Source organism: Chenopodium album, chromosome 15, assembly GCF_948465745.1.
Source record: "Chenopodium album chromosome 15, dcCheAlbu1.1, whole genome shotgun sequence".
Classification (NCBI taxonomy): domain Eukaryota; kingdom Viridiplantae; phylum Streptophyta; class Magnoliopsida; order Caryophyllales; family Amaranthaceae; genus Chenopodium; species Chenopodium album.
In genome coordinates, this window is record NC_137848.1 from 14,625,031 (window position 1) to 14,645,141 (window position 20,111).

The window sequence follows — 20,111 nt, forward strand, 5'->3', positions numbered from 1 at the left end:
ATAATTATTATAATTATTAGAAATTATTAATTAATAATATTATTAAATATTAATTCTTAATAGTTTGAATTATTAAATATTACTATTGATAATTATTATTATGATTAATAAATATTAATTATTATTAATATTAATAATTATTAATTTTATTTTTAATATTAGTAATTATTATAATTATTCAAAATAATAAATTATTATCATCAATACAATATTAATTATTATTATTAAATATTAATTATTAAATATTAATTATTGGTATTGTTATTATTAATTATTATTTGAAAATAAAACAAAGTAGAGTAGATTTGATTTGAACAGAGCAGGGCAGCTCTAAAGAACGGGCCTTACTTTTCTTATCTTCTCTCTCCTCTGCCCGCATCTCAAATTCTCAAGCTTACCCCTCTTCTCTCTCCTCACTCACTCTCAATTCTCAGGCAAACCTCCTTCCTCCCTCTCAGGCGACCGACGTCCTCTCTCTCAGGCGAACCTCCGTCAGCCGCGTAAGGTTGGTTTTTTTTCGAATTTTTTGGGTTATTTTCTTTGCTTATGTTTGATTATACTCAAGTTATTTTCAATTACATTTTTAGGGTTTTTGTCGAATTTGTTTAGGTTAATTTCACTGCTTATGTTTGGTTATACTTAAGTTTATTTTCAATTACATTTTTTAGGGTTTTTTTCGAATTTTTTGGGGTTAATTTTGCTGCTTATGTTTGATTATACTGAAGTTATTTTGAATTACATTTTTAAGGGTTTTGTTTCAAATTTTTTTTGGGTTAATTCGCTGATTATGTTTGATTATACTCGAGTTATTTTCAATTACATTTTTTGGGTTAATTTCGGTGCTTATGTTAGATTATAGTCAAGTTATTTCATGTTTTCTTGTTAATTCTTTGATCAGAAAATGTCTTCTGATGTGTTACTTACTTTTTAACCTTTGTTTTATTCTACATTTGATTTATGATTATTTTTTTCGAATGGTTTATCTTGTGTAGGGATTAAAGACTTGGTTTCGGAGCAACCAACAATTATTATCGATGAGACAATTGAAGCTTCGGATGTGACAAGTGACTGAAATGATCCCTTCCCCTATTTAGTTTGATTTGTGGCTTTGAGACATTGTTTGGTCTTTGTAATTTGGTTATTTTGTTGTTTGATGTTATTGAAGCATGTACTGCTGCTGCTAGTCATGATCAGCTCAAGTCAGCTCTTGTGGCTTGCTTACTGTATTCGTCTGAACCAGATGCTGAGACATGTCAGAAATCCAAGACTCAAGCATATTTGCTAAGTCAGCAATCCAATACAAGTCAGCTGAATACTTAACAAATTCTGTTACAGCAATAACAGAATTTGTCCTGTTCTGTAACTAACTACCTAGCTGGTTGTTAGAAGTTTGTTATGGGTTTTGTAATAGCCTAGAAAGTTCTATTGCTTTGTATAAATACAGAGAAGATCCTCTATTGTAAGACTGATTAATTCCTCTCCAAGTTTTCTGGAGTTAATACAATTCTTCTTCTCTTTCTTTCTCTCAAATTCTCTTACAGTATTTTCATGAAGTTCTTCAGTTTTTAGAACTTTATCATGGTATCAGAGCAGTAAGATCTGCTATTTTTCCGCAAATTTTGTTTCATTTTTCGATTGATTGATAACTCAAGAAGAGTATCATAATTTTTCCGATCAAATTCAAGAAGAGTTTGATTCTTTTTCTTCGGATCTGATTGATTTGTGATAATTTTTTGTTTCGATCAAATTCAAGAAGAATCTGGTTGATTTTATTGCTTATACAGCAATCAACAATGGCAGCAGCATTGTTGCAAGATCCTTCTAGTGTTTACTTCATACATCCTTCAGAAAATCTAGCAAATCCTTTGGTTTCAGAAAAGTTCAATGGTGAATGTTACTCAAAATGGAAGAGAGGTATAATTCTTGCTTTAGCTATCAAAAACAAAGTGTGTTTCATTGATGGATCTCTACCTAAGCCTAGTGATACTACTAGTCCTGAGTACAAAGCTTGGGATAGGTGTAATTCTATGGTTATGTCATATTTGCTGAGATCATTAGATACAGGTCTAGCAAAGAGTGTTTTGTTTCTTTCTACTGCTAGAGAGATCTGGAAAGATCTTGAAGATCGTTATTCTGTAACTTCTGGTCCTCAATTTTATGGATTACAGCAGAATCTGAGTGAAGTAACTCAAGGAGATAGTAGTATTGCTGATTTCTTTACCAAATTGAAGGTGATTTGGGATGAATTGAGTAGTGCAAGTCCAATACCTGCCTGTAGTTGCAGTGGTTGTACTTGTAACTTGACTCAGAAATTCTTGAAGGTTCAGCAGGAGGAGAGGTTGATTCAATTGCTTATGAAATTGAACAACAAACATAGTTCTGTTAGAACTAATATTTTGATGATGAATCCATTGCCAAGCATTTCTGTAGCCTACAGACTTCTGGTGCAAGATGAGAAGCAGCAGCAAATGACATTTCAGTCAGAAGAGAAGTTAATGGCATTTGCTGCAGCAGAAGTTAAATCTCATTCTGGGAATTATGCTGTTATCAGTCTGGTTACAACAAGAATTACAGGAAACAAGTTTTAATTGGACCAAATAACAACAAGTTTGTGGTTCAGAAGAGACAATTATTTTTTTGTGATCATTGTAAGATTGGTGGTCATACTACAAACAAATGCTGGAAATTACATGGTTATCCACCCAATTTTGGAAGCAAAGGCAAAGGCAAGAAGTTTGCTAATGTTGCTCAGGGTGAAGATGATGATAGTGATGCTGCTGAAATCAGACATATCTCACCAGAACAGTACCAGAAATTTCTTGAATATTGCAAGATTTCAGAAACAGAACAAGCTGATCATACTGCAAATGTAGCAGGTACTTGTTTAATCACCTGTTCTAATTCTAAGTGGATTATAGACAGTGGTGCTACTGATCACATTTGTAGTAATCTAGAATGGTTTACTGATTATGCTGTGTTTGATAAGTCTGTTAAAACAATCACTATAGCAGATGGGAAGAAAGTTGAAATTAAACACATAGGTGATGTGAAAATTGGAAATGGTATTGTGCTTAAAAATGTTCTCCATGTTCCAGGATTTCAGTTTAATCTGATTTCTACACATAAGTTGTGTAAGGATTTATCTTGTGATATAATTTTTACACATGATACCTGCATGATTCAGGATCATTCTCAGAGATGTACAGTGGTTCTTGGTAAGCTTGAATCAGGCTTGTATGCAGTTTCTAACAAGGTTGATATAGAGAGTAAGGAGTCTTGTTTGGAGAAAGATCATGAAGCACTTGTGTCTGTCAGTGAGGAAGTTAAACTTTGGCATTTGAGGATAGGACACTTACCATTTGAGAAGTTACATCTTGTAAATAAAGCTTTTCCTGTTGTAGGGAAGAACTGTGATGTTTTGTGTCAAGTTTGCCCTAAAGCAAAACAGTCAAGGAAATCTTTTCCTATTAGTTTTTCTAAAACTAGTATGTGTTTTGAGATTATACATGTTGATGTGTGGGGTCCATATAGAGTGAAAACACATGACAATTGTACTTACTTTCTTACAATTGTAGATGATTTCTCTAGAAATACTTGGACTTTTATGATGAGAAATAAAAGTGATTCTGTTGACATTTTGTCAAATTTTATGGTCTTTGTTAATACACAATACAATCTCAAAGTAAAGTGTATTAGGACAGACAATGCTAAAGAGCTATGTGAAGGGAGAATATTGAGTGTTTATCATGGAAATGGGATAAAACACCAAAGGAGTTGTGCTGATACTCCTCAGCAGAATGGAGTTGTGGAAAGAAAACATAGGCACTTACTTGAGACTGCAAGAGCACTCTATTTTCAGTCTAGGTTGCCTGTGAAATTTTGGGGAGAGTGTTTGTTGACAGCCACTTATTTGATAAATAGGATGCCTCTCAGTTCAATTGAATTTGAAATCCCTTTTGAAAGATTGAATGGAGTCAAGGTTGATTTGAGTCATCTGAAAGTGTTTGGTTGTCTTGGGTATGTTTCTACACTTAAGACAAATAGATCAAAATTCGATCCTAAAGCTGTGCCTTGTGTCTTGATTGGTTATCCCCCTAATCAAAAGGCATACAAGTTGCTTAACCTTGAAAATCATCAGATTATCATTTCCAAGGATGTTACTTTTCATGAGAGACATCTTCCTTTTCATCTTTCCACTACCAAACACAAACCTGAACCTATTTTTCTACCCTCAAACACAACCCTAAGTTTTCACTTTTACAGAACCAGAACAAGATATTCATTCTGATTCTGAATTTTCTGCTGATTTTCAACCCCTTTCAGATTTGAAACCACTTCACAAACCTCACATACACAAACCATAAACACTCAAGCCACAACCATAAACACTCAAGCCACAAATTTAACCCCACCCATACCTGTTTCTACTCCAACTTCAGTCAGACAGTCATCCAGACCCATTGTTACACCAGCATGGATGAAAGATTTTGTTTGTCCTGTTCCCATCAGAAGACATTGGTGTAATGTTGTTCAGTATGATCATTTACTTAGCTCAAATAGAGTTTTGATTAATGAGATGGCTAAAATAGTTGAACCTGTCAGTTTCTTGGAAGCTTCACAAGATCAAAGGTGGGTTGAAGCTATGCAGAAAGAGATCAGTGCTTTGACAGATAATGACACTTGGGTTCTCATTGATTTACCTAAGGGTAAAAAGGCTATAGGGTGCAAATGGGTGTTCAAAGTGAAGTTAAAAAAGGATGGTTCAGTTCAGAGATTTAAAGCAAGATTGGTTGCTAAGGGCTTCACTCAGCAATATGGTGTTGATTATCAAGAAACTTTCTCACCAGTTGTGAAATTACCAACAGTGAGATGTTTAATTTCAATTGCTGTCAGCAACAAGTGGATCATACAACAACTTGACATCAATAATGCATTTTTGCATGGTGATTTATCAGAGGAAGTATATATGAAAGTTCCTGAAGGAGTTCCTAATCCAGAAAATAAAGTTTGTTTACTCAGAAAGTCACTATATGGCTTGAAACAAGCAAGCAGACAATGGTTTGCTAAGTTGACTTCTCAGCTTCTTTCTATGGGATACAGTCAATCAAAGAATGACTATTCTTTGTTTCTAAAAGATTCTCATTCATCAAAAACCATTGTTGCAGTCTATGTGGATGATATCCTTATCACTGGGCCAGATTATGAAGAAATACAGACAGTAAAGGCTATTTTACATGAAAAATTCAGCATCAAGGATTTGGGTGAAATGAATTATTTTCTTGGAATTGAGGTTTCAAGACTTTCTACTGGTGTGGTACTCACACAAAGGAAGTTCACAAAGGAATTGCTAGCTGATTGTGAACTTGATGTGTCCAGAATTGCTAAGACACCTTTGCCTGTTTCTCTGAAGTTGAGAGCTGAGGATCCTGAACCTTATAGTGATCCTGCTCAATATAGGTGCTTAGTTGGCAAGCTGAATTTTCTGACTCATACTCGACCTGATTTATGCTATGCTGTTCAAACTCTCAGTCAGTATTTGCATAATCCTGGTGTTTCTCATTTCAAGGCCTTACATCATTTGTTGAGGTATGTGGCATGTACTGCTGGTCAAGGAATCTTAATTCAGTCTACAGATGCTCTTGTTCTTCAAGGATATTCTGATTCTGATTGGGCAGCATGTCCTGATACTAGGAGATCAGTCACTGGTTTTATTATGATGTTAGGTCAAAGTCCTATTTCATGGAAGTCTAAGAAACAAGGAACTGTTTCAAAGTCTTCTTCTGAAGCAGAATATAGGGCTATGGCTGCTGCTGCTTCTGAAATTACTTGGCTGGTGAGGTTACTACAGGAGCTTGGGGTTCCTAATTTGAGTCCTGTTCAGCTTAAATGTGATAATCAGTCAGCTATCCACATTGGAAAGAATCCAGTTCATCATGAGAGGACTAAACATATTGAGCTTGACTGTCACTTTACTAGAGAAAAAGTGCTAGCTGGTTTGATTGAGTTGGTTTTTGTTCCAACTAAGGAGCAATTAGCTGATGTTTTTACTAAAGTTCTTAGTATACCTCAGCATTCTCAGATTTTGTCCAAGCTAGGAATGATTGATCTTCAATCACCCACTAGCTTGAGGGGGGGTATTGAAGCATGTACTGCTGCTGCTAGTCATGATCAGCTCAAGTCGGCTCTTTTGGCTTGCTTACTGTATTCGTCTGAACCAGATGCTGAGACATGTCAGCAATCCAATACAAGTCAGCTGAATACTTAACAAATTCTGTTACAACAATAACAGAATTTGTCCTGTTCTGTAACTAACTACCTAGCTGGTTGTTAGAAGTTTGTTATGGGTTTTGTAATAGCCTAGAAAGTTCTATTGCTTTGTATAAATACAGAGAAGATCCTCTATTGTAAGACTGATTAATTCCTCTCCAAGTTTTCTGGAGTTAATACAATTCTTCTTCTCTTTCTTTCTCTCAAATTCTCTTACAATATTTTCATGAAGTTCTTCAGTTTTTAGAACTTTATCAGATGTAAACTCTCTGCTGCTGGTGCTCTTTGGACACTTAAAGTTTGAACGTTTAATTGTGGTTTGCATTCTGCACTGGAAATCTGAATTTGTATGAGTTATGTGAGTTTCTGGTACTTAAACAGGTATAAAAGTATTGCAGCAGGTTTTTTTTTTTTAAATAAAAAACACATCAGATTTTTATTTTAATGATGACAGCAGGTTTTTAGTTGAATTAACACAACAGGTTTTTTTTTTTTTTTTTTTTTTGGGTAATGAAAACAGGTTTATTTTATATACAAAAGTACTTACATCAAGTTTATATATAGCAGGTTTTATTTTTTTTTTAAAAAAAAAATATATACATTAAGATACTGGGTACCCGGTGACCCGACCCGGTAAAAACGGGTACCCAATAAGCAGGTATCCGCTTTTACTGGGTCGGGTAATGGGCCGCCTAATTCACTACCCGCACTTCCGGGTACCTTTCACCTGATCCTGACCCCCACCTCACTAGCCTGCCATGAGCCACCTCGAAAAAGAACTAATTTTGAAAGCTCTGTTTTTTTAGCATCAATATATTTCCACAAGCAAGTTGATTGAACAACTTATAAGTCAGACAAGTTGATTACAAGTTGATTATGCAGCTAGCTAAAATGCGTAGATGACGATAATCAAAATACAAGCAAAGCAACTAAGAATGTCTTCTCCATTTAAATAAAAACTGATTCAACAATGCACGACATTCCATATAAATTAAAGCAACAAAAGTTTTTTTACAATTATCCAGAACTGCATTCCAATAATCTAGCTACTATAATTTCATTGAGAAAAGACGAAATCAAATTAAATTCCTAATCAAACTTTTAGCCAAAGAATACCGTACTTAGCATCTGTACACAAAACTTCTCAAAGCAAATACATGATCCAACCTCCAACAATTGACCTCCTCCACATGTTCCATATAACTACACTGTCCAAAACTCACTTCATTCCTGATGAATGAAAAGAAGCGTGCTTCTTAGTATTCATCTGAAGGCGAGGGTGCGTGTGGGATGAAGTGCCAGGGAAAGGGTAGGTGGGGCGCGAGGAAGGGGCAGCTAGGCTCCGGCAGGGAGAGGGGGGCTGGTTCAGGTCGGGGAAGAAGGAAAGAGAAGGGGAAGCGTTCTTTTTTTTTTTTTTCTAAAAAGAAAAATTATTTTTTATTTATATTTGTTTTTTTTTGTTGTTGTATACGAAGTATTTAATTTTTCAAAAATAATAGGGCAACTAACGCGCACGAAATGCGCACAAAGCTAGTTATATATCTAGAAGCAAGGCGTAGCAGGATTTTAAATCCACGGGGGCCAATCGACCAAAAAAATTCAAAACCAAAAATATATATTCAAAATATACTTCAAAAATCCAATGTTTTTGTCTTCATAATTTAACCTTAACATAGGCATATCAACCAAAAAAAAAAATCAATCAATAAGACAATACATTTTACCAATTGTCATTATCAATTAATTTGCTATGTACTACTGCAATCAGCAACTACATACTACATTCTAATATTCTACATACTACATTTTTTTTTTTTTTTGATGCAACTACATACTACATTACTACAATACTACTACTTGTTTATACTTTATAAAATACTCAATTTCACATACAACATTATCAATTAATTTATCACTTATCATTGTTGTTAAACCTTGCAAGATTATAATCAATTATTCAATTATGTATAGAATTACTGAAAAATAATTTAGTATAAGCAATTGAGCATTATTAAAGACCCAAAAAAGGGGGGCAAAGTCACTAATCAAACAAATTCCTCACAAAATTTACAGAAAAAAAGTCACATACATCATACCAAAACAACAATTATGAATGAAACTAGTTCAAATTAAGGAAGAATTAAAAAAAAAAAAAAAAAATACCAATTCAATTAAGGTGAATATCTAGGGTTGAAATTAGAATCCTCTTGAGAATTGATTTGAATATAGAAAATTGAATTTTGATATTCAAGAGAAATTGAAGAAAGGTTAACTAAATTAGTGGAGGGACAAATTAAAAGAGAAATTGAAGAAAGTTTAAGTAATTAGTGGAGGGAAAAATTAAAAAAGGTAGAGGATGAACTATCAAGTATGCGAACAATGAAAAGTTTGGAAAATGAAAAGTCAACGGGTTTTTGCTCTTTGAAGGCTCGAACCTTGCATCCCTTGTGTAAAATTCCAAAGACTTGCCACTAAACCAAGAGCAAACTTATTTAATATAGAGGAGTTGAATAGTATATAGCACAAAAGTTTACATGGGCCCAATTAAAAAAAATAAGGGCCGCGGGATTGGGCTACAGGGCTGGGCCCCTGCCAGCCCCCCCGTAGCTCCGCCCCTGTCTAGAAGTCTTTTGGTTTGACTTTAAATCACAAATTTAATTGTTGATATGTGAAAAATTATGTTTAGAGGTATAAATTTTGTCTTCAAAAGAAAAAATATTTAGAGGTATAAATGTCCAAGGCAACTAACATTAATGAGAGAAAATGAGTAAATAAACATTTTTGAGGGTATAATTGTCCAATCACTATTCATTAAAAAAATATACTACATATTAGTAAAGATATACTATATGTAAATACACATTTTGAAGGGTATAATTTGCATCACACTATTCATAAGAGTATTATTGTATTTTTTATAAGGTAGGGAGGGATGACCAATCAGAAGGTAACACGTAACAAGTCACTTTCTAAAACTGGTCACCAAGTTGACAAACCAGTCAAGGCACTATTTTGAGCAGATGGGAAAAAAGTGAGATTGTTTCCAAATTATTCAAATGTGGGATTATTTTAAAGTGACAAAGGTGGAATTATTTTTTCAATTTTTCCATATGTGTTTATTGTGTATATTATATTTCCTCAGATCACTTCGCCTCGCAGCTGCAGTGCTGCACCACCCTTTTTTTTTGAAAAATTTGTTGGAAACTACCTTTTAAATGACATTTTTTTTTTGTCAAAAACTACCTTATAAATTTTTTTTGTGAGAACATACCATTTAAACAAAAATTTTTGCGAAGACATACCACTCATCGGATTTTCAAGTTTGACCTCAAAAACACGGCGTTGACTAGTCATGTGCTGGTCACGTGACTTCATTAAACCCATTTTTTCCCTATTCTTTTCCCTCATCTTTCTCACCACTTACCCCTTAATGATACCCAAGACCTTCTCCCTCCTCAATTTATCTCTCCTCTAAAAGCAATCAATAAAAATTTCTACCACAAATTGAATCTTTGTAGAAATTACAAACAACAAGTCTATATACCTTACTAGTTACTAATATGTATGTTACTTTAATTTTAGAAAATTTAAGTGTTGTTTGACAAATTGTGTAACTATATTAGGGTTTAATTGAGGAATTCAGTATGTTAATATTTCTGGGCAATTTGTGCAGGTCAATGACACCTTTAAATAGTAGTTGGCCCTCCTTACTTTCCGTGCTTGTTTTAGCTTTTCATTTCTTCATGACTCCACCTTTAACCATGTTTAATAGTTAGAGAAACTTAGATGCAAAGCCAAAAAAAAAAATAATAAATAAATAAAATGACAGCATCAAATAAGTAGTACACTTACCTTAATTGTGGTGGTTGAAGTCCTAGCTTGTAGTATAATTTTCTTCAATGTAATTTAATTTTTAACATCCTTTGCTACTGTAGATCGATGGAGTTATTGCAAGAGGGGATGAATTGAAGAGAGGGAATGTTAGTTAAGGGTAAGGGGTGAGAAAGATGGGGAAACGAATAGGAAAAAAAGAAAAAAGAAAAAAAGGGTTTACTAAAGTCACGTGACCAGCACATGACTGGTTAACGTTGTGTTTTTGAGGTCAAACTTGAAAATCTGGTGAGTGGTATTTCTTTGCAAAAAAATTTATTTAAATGAATGCTCTCAACAAAAAAAAAAAGTTATAAGCTAGTTTTTTTTTTTTTAAAAAAATGTCATTTAAAAGGTAATTTCTAACAATTTTTTTTTTCTCTTTTTCTTTTCGTGCCGTTTCGTGTCATTAGCTCATGACATTCAGTCCTTGTGCACCCATGTCATGGACTCATGGCTCACACCGCAAAACCCTTGACTCAAGCAGCTCGTCATTCGTCCGTTCCGTTATCAACCGTCTCAAATACCGTCTCTATAAAACCCTCCCTAAATCTCATTTTCTTCCCCTTTCATTCTTCAATCTTCATTCAATTTTCAAATTTTCAATTTCTGCTTTCTTCCTGGTTTTCTGCAAAATCAAACCTCCCTCCATTCTCTGCTCTTTCTCTCTCCCTGTGCTGTAATTCTGAACAGTGAAACAATGGCGGAAGAATCACCATTCCTATCACCGGAAACCTCTCCTCATTCCCACAAACGAAGAATCACTGACACCCACGAATTACCCCTCAATTCGTTAAACCCAGTTCCTACTCTCTCTCTTCCGTCATCTTTGGAAGCCAAACCCTCAATTCTTGAAGTGGGTATTACTGAAACCCAGAAAACTGATTCTTCCCCTGAACAATCCCCGAAAAAGGCGAAGCTCTCCCTTTCTGAAGAGGGTGTTATGACTGATGAATCTCTCCAAGATTCTGGAAATTTTGCTGAAATTGAACAATCGGGTGTTAATTCCAAGCAACTGTTGAATCTTGATGGAAAGGATGAACTTCCTCAATCTGATTTGGGGGAAATTGACGAGGGTTCTGATGAATTTAATGGAGTTAAAGGTGAAAATTCCTCGGGAAATCAATCTGGTGAAGCTGTAAGTGAGGTTGTGCAATTGGAATCGGCGAAAAAGGGGGAGAATTTTAATGGGATTTTGCAGAAATTGGTTAAGGGTGAAGATTCAACAAGTTCATTGAAGATTGAGTTGATTGACGGAACTTTGCTTCTTGGGGTTGGTGCTCCATTCGTTGATGATGTAACAATGGCTGAAGCGAAGCGAAATCGAAGGAAGGGGAAGAAGAGTAATGCAAGAAACAACACTGGTTTTGTAGCTGCTGATTTGAATGGAGGAAAGAGAAAGTGTATGTACTCAAGGAAAGATATGGAGGTGATGAGATATGTGAATGTTAAAGGTCAGAAGAAGTTTTGGTTTGAAATTTACAATGGATTTTCTGCTGTTGTGAAGAAGGAGTATGATGAATTGGGTAGTTTTAAGAATCAACAGACTGGTGGTGGTAGGAAGAACTTTAACAATGGAGGATTTCTGGGTACTTCTTGCTCACATGTTCCTACTTTCAAAAACCAAGGATTTTTGGGTAAGTTCTCTTTTCCCTCTTTCTTCTTTGAATTCTGTCCTTTATTTGAGTTGTTTCCATGGTTTGTTGAACTATTGTTGTTGGCTTTATGTTGGAAATTTGGATTATTTTCTGTTACTTTGTACATTTCAGTCTTGAAGTACTTTTTGAATTGTTTCTTGATAATCTTGAATGATTTGAGTGATTTTTGCACTGCTGGCCTATGGAATTTGAGTTTGATTTATTTGGGTTCATGCAAAAATACTACTTTGTTGTGGTTTATAGTTGATGGAAATGATTTTGGTCTGTGTTCTTGATTGATGTTTGCCTGATTATATTGTTATCCAATGTCAGTTTTTCCTTGGTTACTTGATGTTTCTAGGTTATACTATAGATATATACTCAAGCCTTGCTGATGTGTATATGCATGGTAGAAAAACTGTCAAGGTATTGGGGTAGCTTATCTGAAACTTTATTTGCAAAACGTCATAGTGCTCTGTAACTTTCTGATATGTTCATCGAGTATCATATTGGTAAATTGAATATGGTTTCCAGAAAATTTTACCTACTACAAAATTCACTATTGCCATTGTTGTTTGCCTCTTAATCCTTTCCTTATCTTGTCTTCCCTACTGGCCTGTGCAATTGATGTTGGGAGGGCTCTTTGATTGGTCAACGAGAATAATCATCAACTAAGATTAACTTGTTGTCCCTTCTTGTTTAAGACTTCTAACATGACTTGGACAGGATTGAGCAAGTAGTATTTATTTGAAATTTTCTAACATTAAATTGTTTTAATTATGTTGGGAGATAAAGATGCACACAGCTTCGATTCTGCTATTTCTGTCTGTTTCTGCTTTGTTGCCTGCCTTTCTCTTCTTGTATCATATCATTAGGCTTTGTTTTGTGTTCGCCAGAGGAGGAAAACACAGTCATAAAGATTCTAACTCCAGCAAGTTAAAAGAGGTTTTTTCCGTTGTTCTTCCTCGTGTTTTCCTCAACCATTGTCTCTGCATGGTCTTAATTGAATCTTGAGACATGCTTCAGTATATTTCAACTTTTATTCCTCATTCACCATCAAGCTTTTCTCTCACACTTCACGATCTTTGGCACTTCATGCAGCTCAGTTCTGTTTTATCAGAAAGTGGGTGGGGTCATTATGCCTTTTGTTGTTTGAGTTATTTTCTTTGGTTGGTTGTGTCAATTTGATAGATCGATTTCTTTTGTCACAGGTATGGCTGCTGCAAGGGGAAGATGCTATAATCCAAACATGTTTGTCTACAGAAGAAAGAAGATAGCTACTAACTGCTTAGGCCTGATCAATTGACATTTGATCTTGATGCCTGATTACTAGTCCAAGTTGATAGTGTCTAGTTCGAGTTGTGAATACCGCTGGTATATAGTGTACTATGTGCGATAGTATATTAGTGTTGTAGATGACCACTTGCTCAATTTGTATAGAACTTGATTGCGAGTAGCATGGTGCTATATGTGAACAATATCTGATAGTGAATTTTGCTTTGATTTTCACCTGTATGAGTGCTTTGGCTGTTGAATGATTGCAGACTTGTTACTTCGCTCCCATATCTTTCTCTATTACAACCATAGGATGTCAATTCCCTTGACAGTTTAGATTTGCTAAGCTCTATGATGTCTTTCAGGAGAATCGTGTTCAGGAAATGCAGAAATTATTAGTTCTGCAAATTGTACTTGTGAGGGGGACCATAGTGGCAAGGATGGTGATTATTTGGTAGGGGATTGGAGTGAAGATGAAGAGAGTGATGATGAATTTGAGGGCATTCATAGACCTGCTTTTAAGGTTGAAGGTGAACCAGATTTTGAATCTGGGCCACCAGAAGATGGATTAGAATACTTGAGACGTGTCAGGTATACTTCATTCTTTTAAGTTTCCTTGCTTCTTATTTTTTTTTTTTTTTTTTTTTTTTTTGATGACGACCTATTCATCAATTTTAATATCAATGAGCATTCTTTAATGGGCAAACCCCCTGCTATTTCGTAAGTTAATTTGCAGTTACTTTCTTAGTTCTAAAATAATTGCTTGCTGTCTCTATTCTTGTTCATTGGGAATTTGGGACTGGAAGTTCTGTTTGAATATTCTAACTCAATCTTGTTATTTTTGTGGCATAAAAGATTTATTATTTCCTCCCAAGACTTTGACCTTTGGAGCTTTTACATGACTTGCAATTTTGGCTGCCTGAATAATGAACCATAAGGTGGTGAATTCGATATAGAGCATTTAATTTGATGATCTTGGCAATTTAATCCCATTAGCATCTTAGTGGAAAACTCTGCTGTATTCTTTGTAAATAAAAATATTAATAAAATTACAATTCTGACAAGTATCTTTTGTCAATTGTATCATTTCCAAATCAAATGAGTACAAAAGCTCTATTTCATAAAAAATGCCTTAATTCTGAAACAAGTATCTTTTGTCAATAGCAAACAAAATGTCAACTTTAGAATCAAATTAGGACTGTGATAGAACATGGCCCTGGCTTACTCTATCAGGAACCACTTATTTTTTGGTTATTGATCACCTTCATGGCTTTGTATGCATGTATCATGTATGTATGCCTTTTTTTCCCGTCCGTCTCTCTGATGAGATAGAGGAAGTTCTCTTTTGCTCATTTTCACTTGTCCCTCATTTTCCCCTAAAATCATTTGTATATTGCAGTGCTCTAATTATTCATATTAGTCTTCCAGTGGCAGAAATATAATCTGAAAACAGAGTAATAGAAAGATATCCAAATCACGAAACATAAACCAGGAATGAAAGTATATGATGAAAAGTAGATATTTAAGACTTAGGGAGAATAAGGGGGATTATGAGATGTTTTGAGGCGTTGATGAAGCTGCTTTAACTGCAGTCATAATGAAAGGTGAAGGAAGTAAGATTAAGGGCGGGGAAAGGGGAGGAGAAGAAAAATGCAGGAGAAGAATCATGCAGTTTAACATCTCCGTTTTGGGTGATGGTTCGTTTAGGCATTTAAGTTTACAGAAAGTGTGGCATGGTTTATGTTGGAGTTTACTACCTTTCTGCAGATTCCAGCCATAAGAAAACCTGCAGTTACATGTCTACCTATTTTCATTTGTAGAGATATATTTTTTTTGGAGTATATTCTCCAAGTTTGACATATTATTATGAGTTTGCTTTAAGTATGACAATGAGTCGGGCATACCACATCTTTAGTAGCGTTTTAATGTTTCAGTTACTTATAGTTACTTCTAGACACGCTAGTGCTTTATCAATATCTATTGTTTGCTGTTATGACGTATTCTGAATAATGGAGTATATAAGAATAGGAAACGAGGTTCAGGTTCAGTTCAGTTCACAGGATTGCCTTTGCGTAATAAACCCTTTTGGTTTGTTCTTCTCTTGAAACAAGAAACAGTCTAATCTAAAAAGTAGACACATTGGGTTACATTCTAATCACTTGTGGGTGATGTGTTCCTACTTTCAGTTATCAGTGGCCAAAGAACCCATCTCATCATGTCTTAGAGCATTTGAACTCAGAAATTACATTGACAGTTTTTTTTTTCTTTTCACATTTGAGATATGATCTGTTTAGTGAAATGAGCCAATTTATTTATCTTAGAAGTCGAAAGCAAGAAGCAGAGATATGATCTGTTTGGTTTGGATATAATCTGTCACTCCTGTGTATCTGTGATATCGTATTGCCTTTTTAGACGAGTTATTTGAAGTAGGAGTGGGAGAAAGGTGCAAAAATACCTCTTTTGGGCAATAATAAGACTGTCATTAATTACCAAAACCATGCTATTTACAATTTGACCGCATAAAATTTATCAAAACACAGTCAAGGTTTTCATAGCAAGAAGAAAGCTGCTAAAACAAAAAATTACTGCGTTTTTTTTCTTGTCAGAAATACATATACATGCCACTTGAAAGACAAATAGCATAACATTTGATCTAGCTTTGAGAAGTATTTTCCCTTTGCTATGCTCCTGCAGCCTAGAAGCTCTTAACAATCAAGATGAAAAGAAGAAGAAAATTGATAATTCTTGATTAGAAAGCTTGTAGTTTTAGTATGTTCAGGGGGCACCAGTAAATACTTGACTTTTTTGTACTGGGATTACATTGTGTTTTCTCATAGGTGGGAAGCTAAGCATATTCCAAAAGTTAAGATAGCCAAGCTTGATATCAAAGTCAAGGACCAGAGTGTTTACATGCCCGATATTCCTGATATCAAGGAGTGCCCTCCACAACTTGTTCCACAGAGGCCATGGGTAGATGAGTTCATTGCTGATTTTTCGAAGTTGAGGCTGGTAAGTAATTTTATTTTTCTTATATTCCATTGATTTCTAGTAAATATTAAATTCCATTAGAGTTCAATCATTGTCTTTTGACCTATATTTTCTTGGCTGTAGGCTCTATCAAGCCTTCAGAATACCAGTGATGCTGTTTCTGCCGACTCAGAATCAGTTATTTTTGCTCGCCATTATTTCAAGAGTGACACCTCTCCTAATTTAGCGTCACTTAAGCTGACATCAGGAGCTCCAACATTATCTGCAGTCTTAGCAATGGACCCTATAACTAGAGTCACAATGCTGAGAAGACGCATAAGCTTGTTTGAGAGTGCAAGTGATTTGTCAAAGGAAGATTGTGCATGGCTCTTTGCTCTGTGTGCAGTAATTGAGACTCCATTGGATGCTGATACCTGTGCATCTCTCCGCTGTTTGCTTCGAAGTTGTGCTAAGTTGCGGGCTGAAAAAGCTGAAATTGATGATGAGGTCATAATGCTAAATGTCTTGGCAACAATTTCTGGGAAGTTTTTTGGACAGTCAGGAAATTGATGAGTTACGTTATAGTAGTACTTATTTTGATTAAGCTCTTTTTGCCCTATGATCAGTTTTGCTAAATTTGTATACTTTGGGATATTTTTGACTACTGTATTTATGTTAGTCCTAATTTATATGTGTTGATTTTGTATTAAAATCTTGTTGCTCATACTATTGCAAAATTTACTTGAGAGATAGGATTAATTAAAGTGAGATATGTTGTCCGCAAAGATGCATCCTTCTTGAGCATTTCGTAGCTCATTTCTTTTCAAATATTAGTGTCCTTTACAACAAGATGAAAGTTGAAAATAGATTGCAGGACTGCTTAGAATCGATTCTTTTCCATGGCCAGCCCTTTCTTTGTACCTTGTTAATGATTGAACTTAAAGATATAGACTGCTACATCTCTATTTGTACAGTTAGTTCGTCACTTTTTCGCGTAATAGAGTTAGTGTAGTTCTTAAAAGGGATTCTCCTCTGAACTGTAAGAATATGATTGTGCAGAACTGTAGAGGCTGTAATTGACTGTTGATGGGAGCAAGTCTTGTAGATAATACTCACAAGTCCCCAATGCAATATTTCAATGTACGTATTTTTTTGTAACGATAATATATAATATAGGGCTGGGATCCAATGAGAAGGGATTTTAGCCATTCATAGAAAACAATCTAACGGCTGATATTTAAAACAAAAAAAATATTGCTTTACTTCATCTTCCTCACCAAACCTATATATTATCGTCAGATTATAGAACTTTGAGGATTGATCTCCATAGCTCTCACTAATTCATAATCTTCCATTTATTTGGTCCCCAAATTTTCACTGCTCTGCGTGCAGTTTTAATTGACATACTCTTGTTCTATTCTCTCTCTTCCTTCTACATGTTTTCATCACTCTCTAAAAATCATGGCACTGTGCTCCCTTTTATTAACAATAAATTTCAGCTTAATCTTATTGCTGATTACATCATTCAATTGCACAAATTTAGTGAGTTGCTTGTATTGAGATGGCGAGAGTCGATCTGAGAGTAAATTAGGTAGGTCACTAGCTGTAGACATTTTTGATGAAATTAAATACTTGCTCGTATATCTTCTAATGTGCAGATTATGCTCAATATTAATTAGTGCTCATCATTTATCATGCTTTTCGGCCAATTAGAATATATGCACATATTATTTGAATATTATGCATATTCTAGGTAAATATCATGTACACATTCAACTATGAGAATATGCACATATAAACATTTCACTCCCAGACTAGTACTTGTTTTATAGGCGTTGGATTATAATGGCATGGTACATATGATTTGGAAAAAAGAAAATTTATGCATACTATATTCAACATTTATGCACAATATATATGAGTTATTTTTTTTTTTTTCGTATATTTAGTTCAAAAAATATACACATTAGACGTCATATCCGATTGGAGCCTCTCACAGGTCAACCTGGACCTATTAAAAGTGAGGATTAAGGGTAAAAGAATACCTACTCCCTGAATTGTCTTTAGTAAAGACCATCCTATGTTTAGCATTCCTATAAACAAAAAAAAAAGATATTAAATTATTTATCTTTCGAGGCGTGATGGGTTACCCGGTATGGTCCACACCAAAGAACGAAAACAGTATAATAATAACCGTATAATACGAAAAACGCTCTTTTCTTTTCCATCTTTCTTCATTGAAAATCTCGCTGGAATAATAATAGTATAGAATAAAAAATAACAGTATAAAATCAACAATAACAATATATTTATCAATAATAATAGTAAAAACAAAAACAAAAAAAGTACTTGGTATGGACCATACCTGATAGTGGGCTATAGTTACTCAAATCTTAATGATTGACACGATGATCAAAGCTGATTAGACAAACATCTATTAAGTATTGATGTTGATATCATCACTGCCCATGTGTCGCTCTTGCTTAAATGCAATGGTGATGTCTTTTTTTTTTTATTTAAATTTTTTTCTAATTTTTTTTATGTAGAGCTATCCTATTTAACATTTTTGAAATTTAAATATTAGAACCTTCTACTTTATAACTAAAACATATCAATTTATCGTAGGAAATTGAAATAATTTAAAATAGCACACTAATAAATGACCTCCTACATTGAACTATGAATTAGACGACGTCGAACAGATATTATATCATAATTTTGATGAAAATAAAAGATTTTAAATTACACAATGTACGTAATTCTTATTTATATTCATGTATAATATCGATTTATTATTAAAATATACAAATTAAAAATAGATTTTATATAAACCGCGCATCGCACCGGTTCTAACCTAGAAGTATAAACAAAAAAACATAATACCAATTAATAAAAAAGATATGAGTAATAGTTACACTAAAAATTACCCCCAAGAAATAACCCCATATGTACTCATGGATTCTCTTGCTATTAATTAAAGGATGACTTTGCTTTTCTTCAAAAAAAAATAAAATAAAAATAATTATGACATATTGGGTTAATTACCTAAAAAAGTTGATATAGTATACACGTATTACAAAGAAATACAATAAGGAAATTAATAGGAAACTATAACCACCCTAATAGATTTCTAAAATTTCCAAATTGGAATATAAACTTTTTACAAAATTATCTTATTAATAATAAACCCTAAGCTGTGTCGGTTTGAGAATAGGAAACCTATACATATAGACTTGACTTTCTCACAAAAAAAAAAAAAAAATTATATATAGCAACGGAGTTGTTAAATATCGCCCTCGAATATCTAACTAACGCCCGCAAAATAAAATAAAATTACGTATTTATCCTTATAATAACGATTATAAAAATAATTAATTTTACCTCAATTTTACACTTTTACTGTACACAAAACTTTTTACCGTTCTCTCTAGTAGTCAACGGCCACTAACGCTAATCGAACAACCACCCCAACCACCATGAGTTTCAAAATCAAACAAAACTTTTAAATTTTGCAAAATCAAATTCGTTAGATCTTATGGACAACGACGAAATACCAGAAACACAACCTTAGATGCTCGCCAAAGGCTCGTCGAACTGTACGGAATCGGTAGATCGCGATAATTTTTTTAAAAAAATTCAAAACCCAAGAAACGACTAGAATTTTCGAATACCCTAGGCTGAAACGCCTAGAATTTTCGAATACCCTAGGCTGAAACTCCTAGTTTTTTCGAAACATCCTAGGCTATTCGAAAAAACTAGGTGTTTCAGCCTAGGGTATTCTAAAAAACTAGGCGTTTCACCTCAAACGCCCAGATTTTTCATACAACCACACGGTTGTTTGCACGAACTAGGCGTTTGAGCCTAGGACATGCAAAAAATCTAGGCGTTTGCCTCGAATTCAGAAAAAAAAAAACAAACATTTTCTCAGCCGACGACTGATTTTCCTTTGTCCTTACTCGTCATTAATGCGGCTGTGTAGATCGTGAAACCGGAGGTAAGGAGTTGGTGGTTAAAAGAGGAGGAGGAGGAGGAGGTGGTGGTGGTGATGGTAGTGGTGGTTAGTATGAAGAGGTGGTAGTGGTGGGTAGTGTGAAG

The 20,111-nt window shown here is 34.3% G+C and overlaps 1 protein-coding gene across 1 annotated transcript; it reads left to right on the forward strand.

Annotated features, from left to right (window-relative positions):
• Positions 1 to 10,417: 10,417 nt before the first annotated feature.
• Positions 10,418 to 16,676, forward strand: LOC145581982 (uncharacterized). The gene is made up of 4 exons (XM_081639021.1): positions 10,418 to 11,774; positions 13,415 to 13,640; positions 15,887 to 16,058; positions 16,161 to 16,676. Exons 1-4 carry the CDS (start codon positions 10,838 to 10,840, stop codon positions 16,584 to 16,586), a joined length of 1,761 nt encoding a protein of 586 aa, XP_081495147.1. The 5' UTR covers positions 10,418 to 10,837; the 3' UTR covers positions 16,587 to 16,676.
• Positions 16,677 to 20,111: the final 3,435 nt, after the last annotated feature.